Raw genomic sequence first — 15276 nt, forward strand, 5'->3', positions numbered from 1 at the left:
AGACCACACCGAGGACCGGGCATGTGATCATGTGCATGGGCTGGACTGACATGCACGCGCATGAAGCGGAGTTTGGGTCTGCGGGCAGTCAGCCGGCAACCTCGAACACCTAACAAGTTCATGTGTGCACATACTGGACAGAATGGCATATACTCGCATTTGGGCTTAACCGCTTTTGTTCCTTGGACTAGCAGGGTTCATCTGTACATTTCTGATAAAAATGGCCAGGAAAGCGCTCAGCTCATCAGCGGTACTTTGCATTTTCTAGCAATGCCATCGACAAGTCTAGTTTTTTGTCAGGGCTTAGTTGTTCCTTTGGTAGGTGGCAGCACATAATACATGGAACAGAACAAGCATAAGCAAATTTATTGTTTCCGAGCGCATAAAACTTATTGGCAACTGTGGTCTTCAAAGATAGCTTGGCCGGTTTCGGTTGGAACTTGGGTTAATAGCTACCATAAAAAAATCGAGACTGATTTCTTGCAGCACAGCCTAATCTGACCGTGGTGAGAAGCAAGATCATGTTTGCAGTATCTGCATTTTGTGACAACCTGCGACACACATCAGGCTGCGTGATGGGTGAACACAACAGGCACCTGCAACTTCAGCCATCACAAAATTTCAGGTGAAGTTTATTTTAGCGAAGCATAACATTGAGCAAAAGCCTGTAAACGAATTTTCTGCTGAACTGACAAAAAAAAGATAATAAAATCAATTTTACTGCCACAATTCAATTTTCAGACTGCCCGATTAATTCAAATGTTTTTGTGGCATTGTCCATGTCCAAAACATCAGTCGGTGACTGTTAATGTGTTCAAATGGGCCGCCAGTGGTTGCATTATCTTGTATAGTAGTCCGAGCTCAGTTCGAGGCTTCAGTGGCTTAGCAACAAAATCTTATGGATGGAAATTATATACATCATCAACTTAAAAGAAACTCGTGTTTCTCTTAACAGTGTCACAGCTAGCAGTCATGTTTGTGTTGCAGTGCGGCACAGTTTTCTCTTATTCATCATTGAGTGGTCCTTAACCCATTCCCTACTGAGGATGAGCCACGCTAGTCATTCAAATACGTACTGCTCCTTCCAAGGACAAGCTGGGCTCATCCATACTAAAACCTACCAACACAAGTTTGGTTTCACCACTCATAAGTTAGTTCGGGCATAAGTTATACAGGCATTTATCATAGCAATAGCACCATTCTATTTTATTGCAAAGAACATGCCTTCTCAGCGAGCCTTAGGGTTTTGAAGCTTAGAGTTTTGAATACTGGGGTTAAACGAACTCGCAGTTTGTTATTTCCTTTAGTAAGTTTTTTAAATCCATGTTCTGAAATAAAGATACTCAATCGTATTTCTTTTGCTCTTTCTTTGCATATACATTTGGTCAAACCAATAATAACACTCGGTATATTTGGGTCGTTCTTGCAGAAAGAGTTCAGTAGCAAAAGGCTTAGCACCGATATGGAATGGCTGTGGCTCATACGAACCCACAAGTTTGAATGTGCAAGAGTTCAGCAAAATGCAGAGTGAAAGTACAGCTCGCAAGGACATGACACTTGGTATTAGGCATCCTAAACTATATAAGTATGCTATCCCTAAAATAGTTTTTTGCACTTTTTTATTTATTGTCTTTGTATTCCTTCACAGCTGCAGTGAAATTTCATTATGCATTTAAACCTCAATATAACGAAGTTGGTAAAATCAGTACTTTAGTTTGTTATATAGAAAATTGACTTTTTGTGCAAATAGGCACAGTCGCTGATGTAATTTTCTTAAATGGAGAGGCCATAAAATTTTCAGAGTCATCATACAATCAGAAAAAATCAATTTTAATGAGAAAAATTATCATTTTGCTTAATTTGAGAGTCTGCAACCAAAGATACGGTTTTATTTAGTGTCGCTTATATGTTCACATCGACCGTAAGAAGCAAAGCCTACGACACTTTCACGTCTGCTTCATGTGTCACCGCTGTGGGATGCGCTCTCATGAAGAGTGCAGGCAAAAAGGAGTGAACACTTCATCTGCCTCTTGCTTCAACACATGTCTGAAACTTAAGGTTAAGCTACCTCCAGGACTAAATGCTTGAGAAGACAGAGCACATGAAGCCATGGCTATCTAGGCTCACCTAAGCTTTGCACCCACTGCAAATTACCTCCAAATTAGAATGGATGGGTCGCATGTGTACTGACACCCATGCACAGTGACGCCCAGGCTAGAGGGCACCTGCCTGTGGCAGAACTTTTTGCGGTCTTGATTCCTGTGCTTGATGATTCACCGGTAGGTCACTTTTCATAATTATCTGGTGCATTGTGACCCAGCAGTGAGTGTTCAGGGAGTTGTGCTCCTTTGAAACATCCTCAAGGTGCAGAGAGGTGGTGCCATGACACATCATATTGGAAGCAACAACAATTCTTTCTCTGCGTTAACTTCTAGCAAAGTTGTCACTTGCATGCTGCAGGAATGCCCTGCACAGCCACACAGGGAGAATAACTGCCATGACCCACCCTTGACCCACGCCACAGCGAATATGTTAACACGTTCAATGCAGCGAATGCATTTATGCGAGTGCAAAACAAAAGTATTCATCCATCTACCATGCCTGCAACAGACTTGTGTGCGCTGTGAAATTCTGGGTCATAATAAATTCTGACCATCAGATGTCTCACTAGGGCATGTTGGTATTTTTCAAATACACTGTTTCCTATTTGAACATTCTCACAGTTAAGAAAAGTGTAGGCGTTCACAATTAAAGCTGATGGCACATTGCTTTTCTAGCCTGTGAATGCCCTGAAAAGCAGAAAAGTTGTGTTTGTTAACTTACAGTGGGCATGGGGATGCCCTGTTGCGTTTGAGCTAGAGTATTTTAAACCCATTCACTACTGCCTGCCGCACATACGTGCGTGCGCTTTCCATATCACAAATCCTTTAACCAAAAGCAACAGTGTGCTACATATGCACTTTTTGTTCCTCCTTGAGTGCCTAGAACAAGCAGTTACTAGGAAAATTATGAAACATACTTTTATTTACTTTCTAAAATTTTTCAGATATCCCTCTACAGTTTTTCAAGCCATGAGCTCTTTGTGCAAAAAAAGAAGTTTTGGCGTTCCAGCATGTGTAGAGCCGCACCACACTTTCTTCAATTCCCATCAGCTCTTGCTCTCCTTCTTTTTAATTTTGCACACTTGGCATTGTCTTGAGGAGTTGCATTTCAAAAGATTTGGAGGCATCTGGTGGATTCCTTCACAGGAAACGAGCCCATTCTGCCAGCTCAAGGCACATTGGTGATGAACCAAAGTTGTGCGTACCTCATCTTTGGCACCCCAGAAATGCTGTCTCTTCAATTATTCCTTCTGCATTTGGGGCTTCCAGAGGTGAGCTCTTCACAGCTGGGACTGCACTAATTTATCTTTTCAATCCCAGCGACCCAGGAAATGAATTTCTGCTCACTTTTTCAGTAGCATCACCTGCATTCCATGTCCATTTATCCGTCTTCATTCTCTTTGGCGTGGGAACTCATGGGTCATCCTCTGGTGATTCTAAGTCAGAGCTGCCATCAGGTTCACTTTCGTCTTCAGATGAAGTCTCCAAGAAACTGCGGTTATACTACTGTCATCATGACACTTCTCATTGCTGTCGCTATGGAAGAAAATAGAGAGTTTTAGTTTAGGGGACGCAAGCGGCTTGCATACTCAAGAACTAGGGGCAACAGTACTGCGCAAACCCAGACGCAGGGGTCTGCGCATGCCCAGTACTGTGGCCCCTAGTCTTGCGTACGCAAGCTGCTTGCGTCCCCTAAACTAAAACTCTGTAGTGTCAAATATCTCATGCTCGGAAAGGCAGTGCTGGTCACTGGACGTGGCCATTTTTTCAACTAATCGCAACCTTCAAAAAACAAACAGTAAAAACATACAAAAGTCAGTTCAAGCAAGACATGTCATTATTTCCATATATCATTAACATATCTAGCCATACTGAAATGAACTGACAAGTGCTGCCATGTATGGATAGCTTTGCAAAGTGCAAAAAAAAACGGCTGCCTGGTAATGAAAAACAGCTGCCCGGCAGCTTCAGCAATATTACCACTGCAGATGCACCCGGTGATTCACCGTCTTTGGCACTGAATGAGTTAACTAGTCATGAACATGAATGGGGTAGGCTCATTCACTTTTATGAATGTCAGGCATGAGATTAACTTTTTACGTCTTAAGATGTGACTGTTTCTGCACTTGGTTCTGTTGCTTCTTTAAGTGCCTCTGTTCTTTAGAACGAGTGTACCCTAATTCATTTAGCTATTCTATCCTACTGTCTTCTTCTCTATTTTCTTTCTTGTGGTAAAACAGGTCAGAGCATAGTGGTAGCACGTAGAACTTTACTGGATTAAAGTATGCACAATTAGGTACAGTGCGCATGGCATTAGTTGAAAGGAACAAGGCCAGCAATAGCACACTCCGCAGGGGCGTCTGCAGTCTGCGGGCGTTTGGTGCATTGCGACACCACGTACCCGAGCACTTACAATCAAACCTTTCCATGCCTATATGTGCGTGGCTGAGCATTGTCCAAGGTAAAGGAATACTAATGGTTGAGTCAAAGCCTGTAGTCTTATTGTAGTTTTTTTTTTGTTGTTGTTAAGCGTATTAGTGTGGCAAATTGTTACTTCTTTTGCCACAATGATCTCATTGCTCTACTTGTATTGAGTTAGGCTACCTTTTATGCTCTGAGACGACACATCTGGAACGGATAGAAGCTGCACCACTTAGGCCAATCTGTGCAATTCTGTTAAAGTAGCTGCATCTATGCTACAAATTGCGTAATCTGTGCCCGTCAATGTCAAATGTGTGGTACCTACCAGCCTGTGCAAAGGAAGCTGTCTTTGCACCTTTTGCCATTCATAAGCTATAGAATCCCAAGTGAAATGTTTTTTAATGCACATCTGTCCACCCCGCTTTGTATTCGGTTGTTTATTTGTTACTGCAGTGATTATGGGGTCATATCATTTGTTGTTTATTATGCCTGCATCAGAATTTGCAGTTTTTTACTACTGCAGCTACCAACTGATCCTTAGAACATCCTATTTTTTGGACCTGAGAGATTGTTTAGTGCAACAGTGATATAAATTTCTAATGCTATAGGGTGTTTCACTGAAGATTTAGGACATAATTCGTACTTGTGACATTGCAAAAATGGCATTCGTGAACAAAGTTTGCACTATCCTTACCATCATTCTGGTGCAGCAATTTCTCATCCTTTCACATGCCATTTAGGTGCTGCAAATAGGTATTTATCAACTCAGCAACAAACCTTTTTTTTTTCACAGACTTCCCACGAGACAGCAGTGCTTAGGCATAGCAAAATGGGGGCCATCACAAAAATATACTGTCGGACATTGTGGTGCCAAGCGGCAAGGATTCGTGGGAAGCTGGTTGCTAATATATTTGCGCTAGCTGTTATTGACGGTGATTGGGGTTTAGATCAAGTTCACTGATGACAGCTTTCAGATCCAAGACTTGACCAGTCAGTAACCAGTCTGCCTTTGGACTTACTGGACAGAACAGCAAAAAGTTGTAAGCTATCCAGAAAGCTTCAAATTGAATTCGTGCACTTCTGGCAGGCTAAACTGCTAGATTCACACAGGTAATGCTAAATATGAGACCTCTGCATTCGCAACAATGTGTTGTGTACAACAGGCTGCCACCTAATGAGTGCAGCTACTCATATGGCTTACCTGCAGTCATCACACACACACGTCACAAGCACAAATGCACACAATGTATTTTCAACATGGTGCTAGATCACGGGCTACTGTCAAAATACATTGCATAACATCAATTCCCAAATGCACAGGATTTGCATAACTTTTTTTTCCAAACTGCCCGATTATTAGGACATTTTCACAGTGGCCATATGTGTCATAAATTATGCATGTCAGTTTTTTTATTCTGCATTTGTCTGCCTTTATCTTGATTTCCTTGCTTCCCCTAAAATAAGTGTATTCATGTACTTTCAGTCACAGTGTTGAAGAAGTTGGAGTTTTTGCGTTGGAGCATTTTTATTCTGATTTCTGTTCTGTTCTGTTCAGCGTTACATGTAATTTGGTATTGTGCTTGTTTTATCAGACTTTTATTGTTTTTAACAGTTGCTATGACGGCAAAATATTGTTCGATAACCAATTTACTTTTTGTATTACCTTTCGAGTGCTCAAGTTGCAATTGTGAGTTCTCGGCATGTGCTGGTGCAAGAGATGGTCAATGTGGCAAAATTTTTCTAATCTTATTTTGTTGTTGTTCTGTGTTTTTTTTTTGTGGTGATTTCATTTACTCTATGGTGGTTTGCTGCTCATCAAGAAGCATTTGGTACCTTCCCATTTTCACTTTAACATATCTCAGATATTAATCTAGCATTTATTCATTCTGGGCAGCATCTAATGTTTGTTTTTTATTATGCAGGTTGTTAAGGTTGCCCTATTAGTGGCAATTTAAAAGGTTGAAATTTGTAATTATGGTAGAATAGATGGCTCTTACTTCATAATCTTTTTTCGACCACCTGCTACAAAAGAGGAAGCAGCTGCTACAAATTGCCAGTTTTTCCGCTACAATATATGCTCTAAGACGCTTTTGGTCAGATCCACTATTCTATCTAGCTTGGCCCCTTCTCAAAGTTGCTGCTGTCTCTTTCTTCAGAGTGCACTATTTATCTATGTATTTGTTATACTTATCAACTTCTCTTATGCATGGCAAAAGAAATAATGATGCATGAAAACGGTTTAGAGGTAGATCTGCAATAATGCTGCAGTAGCATCTGACCACGGTGCATAGACACACTGACCATTCAACATTGCTGTGTTTTCTAGATTTGATGCTCAAATGTGTACCATCTACTGTAGTACATCAGGGTGCAAATAAAGCCCACTAAAGTTTTGCTTCACGGACTGTTATGCAGTAAATACCTGTGACCATAAATAAGCATCATAACGGCACAAAATATGTATTAATGTAGCATGCTCGATCAAAATTAGGCAGCCTCACTTCAAAACTGCATAATAGTACAAGCATGCTTCCTGTCACCTCGCATGTTGTAGGAGAAAAGGATTCATTCTTGTATGGTCCACGCAGAAGGGAGAGCTCATGTTTGTATGTCTATGGTACCAACGACTTTGTGATTAAGGGGCTTGAGCTTGTGCTCCAGAGTGCTTGTATTGATATTGTACTGGGAACACCACATATTTTGTGCCGATACTATTTAGATAATGTAAGCTGCACTTGTGTATTTTCATCACTGCTGGATAGGCTTCGCTGAAGGGCATGAAACTTAATGAAACTGTCAACAGGGTCAGAGTGGGTAACACTTTTTATAACGAGATACAAACGTTTGCTGTGCCAAATATTACAATGAAAAAAATCCTATTGAACTGACAGCAATATAACTTTTTTTCACTATGTTATATGTTTCTTCAAAATATTGAAGACTTCATAAAAACATTATTTGTTTGCAACATATACAAATGCTACAGTCAACATTCTCTCACTTTTGGATTTTTCTCAAATCAAAATTTTTGTCTTTGTGAAAGCATGTGTCAGTTTTACAAACTTTATCATTGAGCACTCATAGACGCCCCGCAACATGGGTTCTGAAAAGGGCCATTTGCAACACAACTGCTGACATTGCAGCCATATTACACAAGCAAGGCCAAACTGACATGATCTTTTTAGACTTTGAAAAAAGTTTTGACCACGTGTCCTATTCAAAACATTTAATTAAACATAATCCTACACTAAAAAACACTTTACTCAGGTAGATTAAAGCTTACATTTCCTTTCTAAAACAAAGGTTACTGTTGATGGTACTAGCTCTGATTCACAGTAAGTGAAGTCAGGCATCTCACAGGGATCAGTGACAGCGCCACTTTTTTTCGTAATTTTCATTAAGGACATTGCACTAAGCATTCCAGGAAACACAGGTCATTTACAGACAACTGCATCTTGCAGGTATATCGCAAATTTTATAGTCACTGTAACAAGGGCCTCTTAAATTTGGCATTATTAAAAATATGTCCCTGGTGCACAACAATGCGAATGAAAGTAAATTATGAAAAATCAATGGGCTTTGACTATAATGCGGAAATGGCTTCCCCTTCAATCTGTCTACGCATGACCATAAACTCTCTTTTATAATGTCTTTTAAGTATTTGGGTGCCATATTCAGCTCAGATTTTAAATAGAACAAACATGTCTCCTACGTTGAAAAGAAGGCCTTACTGCAATTGGGCTTCTTAAGAAGGTCTCTGAGAAGGTCCACACCAGAAATAGGGTTACCTTTATACAAAACATTTATTTACCACATCCTCGAATTACTTCAGTGGTTTGAGATTCCCATAGTCGAAGTAACGTTAGAAAACTTGAAAGCATCCAAAGAAAGGCAATTATGTTCGTGTACAATTTGCGTAGCTGTCACACTTTACTGAGCACTTATTTAAAACAGGCAAATATCGAGTTATTACAAACACGACGACGTAATGACAGAGTCAAATACATGTTTTTTATTTACCATGGGAAGCTAGGCATTGACAAAGGCACTTTTCATCAATCACACAGCGCTCCACATGCTCCCAGCATTCAAAGGAACTGAGGGAATACGCTAGTAAAAAGAATGCATTCAAAAACTCATTCTTCCCGGGCACTGTTACAGAATGGAATTGTCTGCCCGCAAAAACAATTGCGTGTATAGACGTGCAGTCATTCATATCCACACTTAGGGGGCAATCTTAACAGTGCTCATTTTCTTTTTTTGTACTATTATCTCGTTTCAGGCATTGGCCACTATTTTCAGCCAATACTGATAGACATTTTTCTTGCAGTTCACTGTTATTGCTCAAATGTACACACAGTTATTTTTATTATTACTTTTTTTAATTGTGTGTTTTTCCATTGTTTCAGATGTATAGGATCCACTGTTTTCTGTCCACTTGATGCACTCTTTCATGCCTTACTTTATATTAAGTGTATTGTTTTACATTATTTTTGTTTTCTCACTGTAATGTGTTTGGCGCTCTTTGGCCAGAGGTGGACCTTGCACCATAAAAACCCATTAATCAATCTCCTGCTTATGGCCCCATCGGGGCTAGCAGTACTTCTGAAATAAATGAATAAATAAATAAGTAGATAAATAAGTAAATAAATAAATAAACAAATAAATCAGATTATTGACCAAATGATAAAAGTAGGCCAGCCATGCTTTTATTTATTATCTTACCTGAAATCTTCCTCAAGACCACTTGAAAAAAAAATAAAGAAATAATCATTGGCATTATTATTTATGTTCCCTTATTTCTTTTGCATTTTGTCATTGTAGTTTGGTTTTTATTGTTTCATTGTGCAGGACCAAGTCATTATTCCTCTCCAACAACTGCCGAGGATGAGTAGTCACAGGAAGGACACCTCCACCACCGTGACTTCTTTGACTACGAAACTGAAAAATTGTTATGTCTGAAAGCACACAAAAGAGTCCCGACAGGCGAGAATCCATTTAAGTGTCATTTGTACCCTCAGAGCTTCTCACGAAGGTCTAAGCTCAAAGAACAGCTACACATTAAAAAAAAAAGAAAAAGCTAAGGAAGGTGGGGGGGGGGGGTTACGAGGCAAAACCATGATCTAATTATGAGGCACATCATAGCAGAGGACTCGGATTAATTTTAGCCATCTGGAGTTCTTTAACGTGCACCTAAATCTAAGTGCATGTGCATTCTTGCATTTCTCCCCCATCAAAATGCAGCCGAGGTGGCCCTGATTTGATCCCATGACCTCGTGCTTAGCAACACAACACCATAGCCACTAAGAAACCACAGCAGGCCACATCAACACAAGCGAGAACACATTTCAGGGCCCTTCATGCTTTCTGAGCTTCTTGCAAGAGTCTATCTTAAAATTCAAGATAATCTGGCTAAGATTACACCATCCCATAGAATATGAACTAGTGAAGCTGGACTGATATGAAACAATCATTGAATTTCTGGCCCTCAGTATGTTCCATGGTGCATGATATCTTTGATATCACCATGATGCACCATGATATCCATGGTGCAGTTATGATCTTTTTCTTGTAGGCTCATGTTTTCGTTGCATCTTGGTTTTTCTTTACTATATATTCTGTTTGAGGAATTTAATTGTTTTCTTACACATAGGTGTTTTGCAGCAGTTGAGTATTTAACTTTGACTAAGAATTCGAATGAGTTCTGCGGTTTTGCATGCAAAAACCACAATTTGATTATGAGGTGCACCATAGTGGGGTACTCCGGAATAATTTTGACCACAGGGGATCTTTAACGTGCCCCCAATGGACGGGACACAAGCATTTTTGCATTTTGCCCCTTGACTAAGAATTACATTCACACTGTGTTTCAGACAGCTAAATAAATTACCATCTGAAATAAAAATTTGATGGAATCTCGTCTGGTCGGGAAGTAATCGCATAATAGGCTTCCTTGTGGAACAGGGCTTCCTGAAGAAGGCTTCCGTGTGGAAGCCAAAGCGTTAAAAATTTTTTGGCAACCCCATTTTGGTTGGCGTTCTGTATTTTTTCCTATTATGAAATTACCGTGTTTACTGAACGTGCATTGTTAATTCTTCTTGATATGTTAATTCTCACTAACAGCATGTAATCATATTTTCATATCATTTCTGTTTGTTTTATTTTTATTTTATTTTTATTTTTTTACATTTTGTTGTGTTGGATGTTCCATGAGAGGTTAAGTAATGGCACTTGGAAGTACATTTATTTTTGCCATTGAATGCACTTGTTATTAGATATTCATCAGCAGACTTTTTGTGGAGTGTTACAATTCATGTTCTTATTTCATTTCTTCATTGGTTCAATTACACTCATGCTGTCACCAGCGTGGAACATTTCTCCACTTATATCTGCATGCGGTTGTATTTTGACTGAGCTATGCGGTGACATATACACTGTACACATTGCTATTGTACAAGAGGCAAGAGTATGTGCCAGTCTTTGATAGGAGTGTTTCTGAACACTAAAATCACTTCTCTTCATGTGTCTATACATTTACAAACTCCAAATATTAGCTGTGCCTTGCTCACTGTGGTTACGCAGTGCCAGTAATGTGCCATCTTAAATAAAATTAAACATATGAGCACATGAGCGCTATAATCTCAGTGGCCCATTTCAATATTGCATGGAGTAGTAGACGATGCCTCATACAATTTATTTTATGCTTTTCAATGGCTATTGTGTTGTATTCCTTTGTCTGGTAACAACAATGGTGTACTATGGCACATTGTTTTATTCTTAAGGCTGGATCTGGCCTAGGATTGCATTTATGGTGGGCATTGCATGTTCTGAGTTATGCTAGCTCTTGCACAGCGAGACAACATACTTGGCTTACCTTTTTGTGACATGTGCGTCATATTATTCTTCACTGTTCATTATTAACATATGTAGCGTTTTTTTTTTCCCCTTCCTGCTTAGCATTAAAAGGACTCAAATGATGGAAGTGAATGAACAATGCTGTAGCAGCATCTGGCGACACCATGCATGCATGCAGTCGAACCCATTTATAACATTTATAACAATATTCAAGCGCCAAGAAAATGGCATTGTTATAACTGATAATTGTTATAACCCGGTTGCACAAAAAAAAAAAGCAGAAGGGACAAACATCGACTTTTGTTAGGAAGAAGTACAGTCGAACCCACTTATAGCATTACAGGTTTTAACAATACTAAGATGTAACAATGAGAAGTGTTGGCACTGTGAACTTTGGTGTGTTCTATGGTATAACAAGCCACTTACTAGAATGTTCCCATGCTGCATTATGGGCTATAACAATAAAATCTGGTTACTGGGTGTCTCCATCAAAAAGAAAATGAATGTGAAATCCACGAAAAGAACAAAGAAGAGAAAAGCGAGCTGCTGTGTTTGCATGCTCCACACCTGCCTTTGTGCCGCACTACCCGCATGGCACGCCTGCATCAAGTTGCCAGCCTCGAGCATCTCTCACCTGTTTCTCCTCCGCCTTTCCAATGCACAAGTCGACATTGGAGGGCTGGAAAGGAGACAGGAGAGCAATGCAATGAAGGCGTGCCATGCGGGGTGTGCAGCACAGAGGTGGGTGTGGTGAAGCTGTGGGGCATTCCAGCAAATCTGGCGGCTTGCATCTTCTTTGTTTAAGGATATGGCATTTTTTTTTCTTTCAGTGTACACACCTAGTAGGCAGACTTAATTGTTATGACCGATAATGTGGCATGGGGGCATTGTAGTGAGCAGTTTATTCACCATAGGACACATACAAAAGCAGGGGGTACCACGACTGCTCAATGTTATAGTTGATATATTGATAAAACTGGTATTGTTATAAGCAGGTTTTACTGTACTGATTATTCATCATTGCTGTGTTCTAGATGTGAAGCACAGATTCCTGCATCTACTTTAAAACCCATTTGCAAAATATTAGTTTAGACCAAGTATTAATTACATCTGGAGCACATGTGTTGTGCAGAAAAAGTTATTTCACTGACTGTTTGCTGTAAATAGCCCAGATGATGAATCAGGCTGAAACCACAAAATGCTTGTAAGAATGAAGCATGCTTGACCAAGAGCATCCAGTCTCCATTCATGACCTAATTGTGCAAGTGTGCTTTTTGTTGCCTCAGGAACAGGATAGTGGTTCATCCCATAGAAAAAAGGGGGATTTCTTTTGTATGGTCAGTGTAAAAGGGAGACCTCACATTTATAAGTTTGCGTTGCTATCAACGTTGTGATTGAGGTGGTAGTGCTTGTCCAAGAAAGTGATTATTTTGGCATTCCAGTGGGAACACCAGATGCTAAGCACTTGTATTATTTTGATAGTGGCACATTCACTTATATAGCTTTCATTATATAAGCATTGGCTGTGTCTTAGGGCACAAAATTAAATGAGAAAGTTCACATTACAACAGTGGGTAACACATACTAATATTGTGTACGGTTGTGTGTGTATCAAGCTTGAAATTTGTGAAGTTGGAAAGAATGTATCCTAAATAGCTGAAAGTGACTTTAGTATTTTTTCCGCACTGTGGTATGCATATTGCTTTTATGCTAATGTTATTAAGCATATCACAAAAGCTTTTGCTGCACCATGACAGCTTAGCATGAAAACATTGTTGTTGTATTTGGCTGAAGAAGTGGCAGCACATGCTAGTGCCACAGTCCACCTCTCCCACTTTAATCAATATTGCAATACAAAACCTTTTTTTTTCTCTGAAAGTATGTTTAGATTTCACAAATGTGGTCATTACGTCATCACATAAATATTGAGCAAATGAGGAAAGTCAACAAGCTGTGCTTGTTTGATCTTTCTTGGGATCATCGTCAAGACCTATTGGACAAACAAAAGCTCATGATTAGCACTAGCATCCGTGCGTTTGGATTTCGGCATTTTGTGAGTGGTTTTCTTTTCATTGTGCAGGATCAAGTCATTCTTCCTCTCCAACAACTGCCGAGGATGACAAGTCGCAGCAAGGACGCTTCCACCACTGTGATTTCTGTGACTATGAAACTAAAAGACTGTTTGATCTGAAAAAACATAACAGGGTCCACACAGGGGAGCATCCCTTTAAATGCCATTTGTGCCCTCAGAGCTTCACACTGAATGCCAATCTGAAGACACACCTACGCACCCATACAGGCGAGAGGCCATATCACTGCCCTTCATGCCTTCGGAGCTTCTCGCGAAAAGACACCCTCAATTACCACCTGCGCATCCACACAGGTGAGAGGCCACATCACTGCCCTTCATGCCTTCGGAGCTTCTCGCGAAAAGACGCCCTCAATGACCACCTGCGCATCCACACAGGCGAGCAGCCATATCAGTGCCCTTCATGCTCTAAGACTTTTGTGAATAGCAGTGCGCTCAAGAAGCACACGCGGCGCACTCACACGGGCAAGCGACCATAACGCTTCACCGACTGTTTCAAGTTCTTTCTGCCTTTGACTTGAACAGATTAAAACACTCCACGATAACACCAGTGAGTAGGCTGCCAGCCTTGTAAGTGTGCACAGCATGTTAGCTACATTCTAAAAACAGTTACACCGTTTGGGGTGTATATGTGCCACACAACAATAATCGTCATCTGTGTTGCCCACATTTCCTTTATTTAGGGCTGCAAGCCCGGTACCTCCAAGTCACGAACGACATGCACATTATCAGCATGACAGAGCATTCTTGACAGGAAAGTAGCAAGCGCAGTGTTTTCAAGAAAGGAAATGCAAGCAAGACAGATGACGATTGTTGTTGTCTGGCAAATATACACCCCAAACAGTGCAACTGTCTTTAGAGTGTAGAGCCTGAATTATAAAACTATATATCTGCGCATTATGGCATTCTGGTGCCGTATTTCTCATGTGTTGCTATACATTCTTATATGTTGTCTTATATGTTGAACTGCCAAGTTACTACGCAGGATGTTTCAGCATAACCTAACAAATTACAAAGACATTTGTTGTAGCAACATTGCTATACATCGCATTAACCACGTTCATGTGGTATTCCTTCATGTGAAGGCACAAGAAAGCTTGAAGTGAGCAGCCAACATCAATGCCTTCAAAACATGTGTGTACAGTAAAATAGTCATAATAAATTCTGAATGTTAGCTTACTCATTGGGACTTGTTGGTGCTCTCCAAGTATACTGCTGCCTAATTGAACATTCTTGTGAGTTAAACTGCCCCTCAACAGGTTTGGGCATTACCAACAGACAAAGCAAGGTGCATAGGTCATGCGATGAAAATTATGTAAACAAAATATGGAATCATTCCACGGTGTGAAAACAGCTAAAGTTTGATATGAAAATCCATGCACCTTTCCTCTCGAGGGAGCCCCGCTTCTTGCCAGAAAATGAAGGTCACATGCCTCTATGTACAACACACCCTCCGCAGCATCCCCAATTATGACATATGACTTCAGTAAAGCATCTAATGCAGAATGCATTGCACCACCGCTGGAAGTGTGTCATTGTGTGAAAAATTAAGAAGAATAAGAAGGAGGGGAAGAAAAGAAGGCGGGGTTTCTGATGTATACATGACACAGTTTCTCTGCTTGGGTATCAAAGAAACCAGGGAAGGAACGTCACTTCAGGGTGCTAGTCGAGGTAAAGGGGATGTTTATGTTGGCAGTGACGCTCTCCTCCTGGCAGCATGGTAATACGACAATTTAATTCCTCCTATCTGCTTTAAATAATAATGAACCAATATGAAAAACTTTTGCAGTAAGATGCTCCCTAGGTGGC

The 15276-nt window shown here is 40.3% G+C and overlaps 1 protein-coding gene across 1 annotated transcript in view; it reads left to right on the forward strand.

Moving 5' to 3' along the window:
* LOC135898946 (zinc finger protein 436-like) overlaps nt 1-15276 on the forward strand; it is a 118686-nt gene that overhangs the window by 50867 nt on the left and 52543 nt on the right. The window contains exon 3 of the mRNA XM_070529579.1: nt 13459-13932. Coding sequence (XP_070385680.1) covers nt 13459-13932 — 474 coding nt within the window. The remainder of the gene's footprint in view (nt 1-13458; nt 13933-15276) is intronic.

Source organism: Dermacentor albipictus, unplaced genomic scaffold (genome assembly GCF_038994185.2).
Source record: "Dermacentor albipictus isolate Rhodes 1998 colony unplaced genomic scaffold, USDA_Dalb.pri_finalv2 scaffold_23, whole genome shotgun sequence".
In the NCBI taxonomy this organism is placed as follows: Eukaryota; Metazoa; Arthropoda; class Arachnida; order Ixodida; family Ixodidae; genus Dermacentor; species Dermacentor albipictus.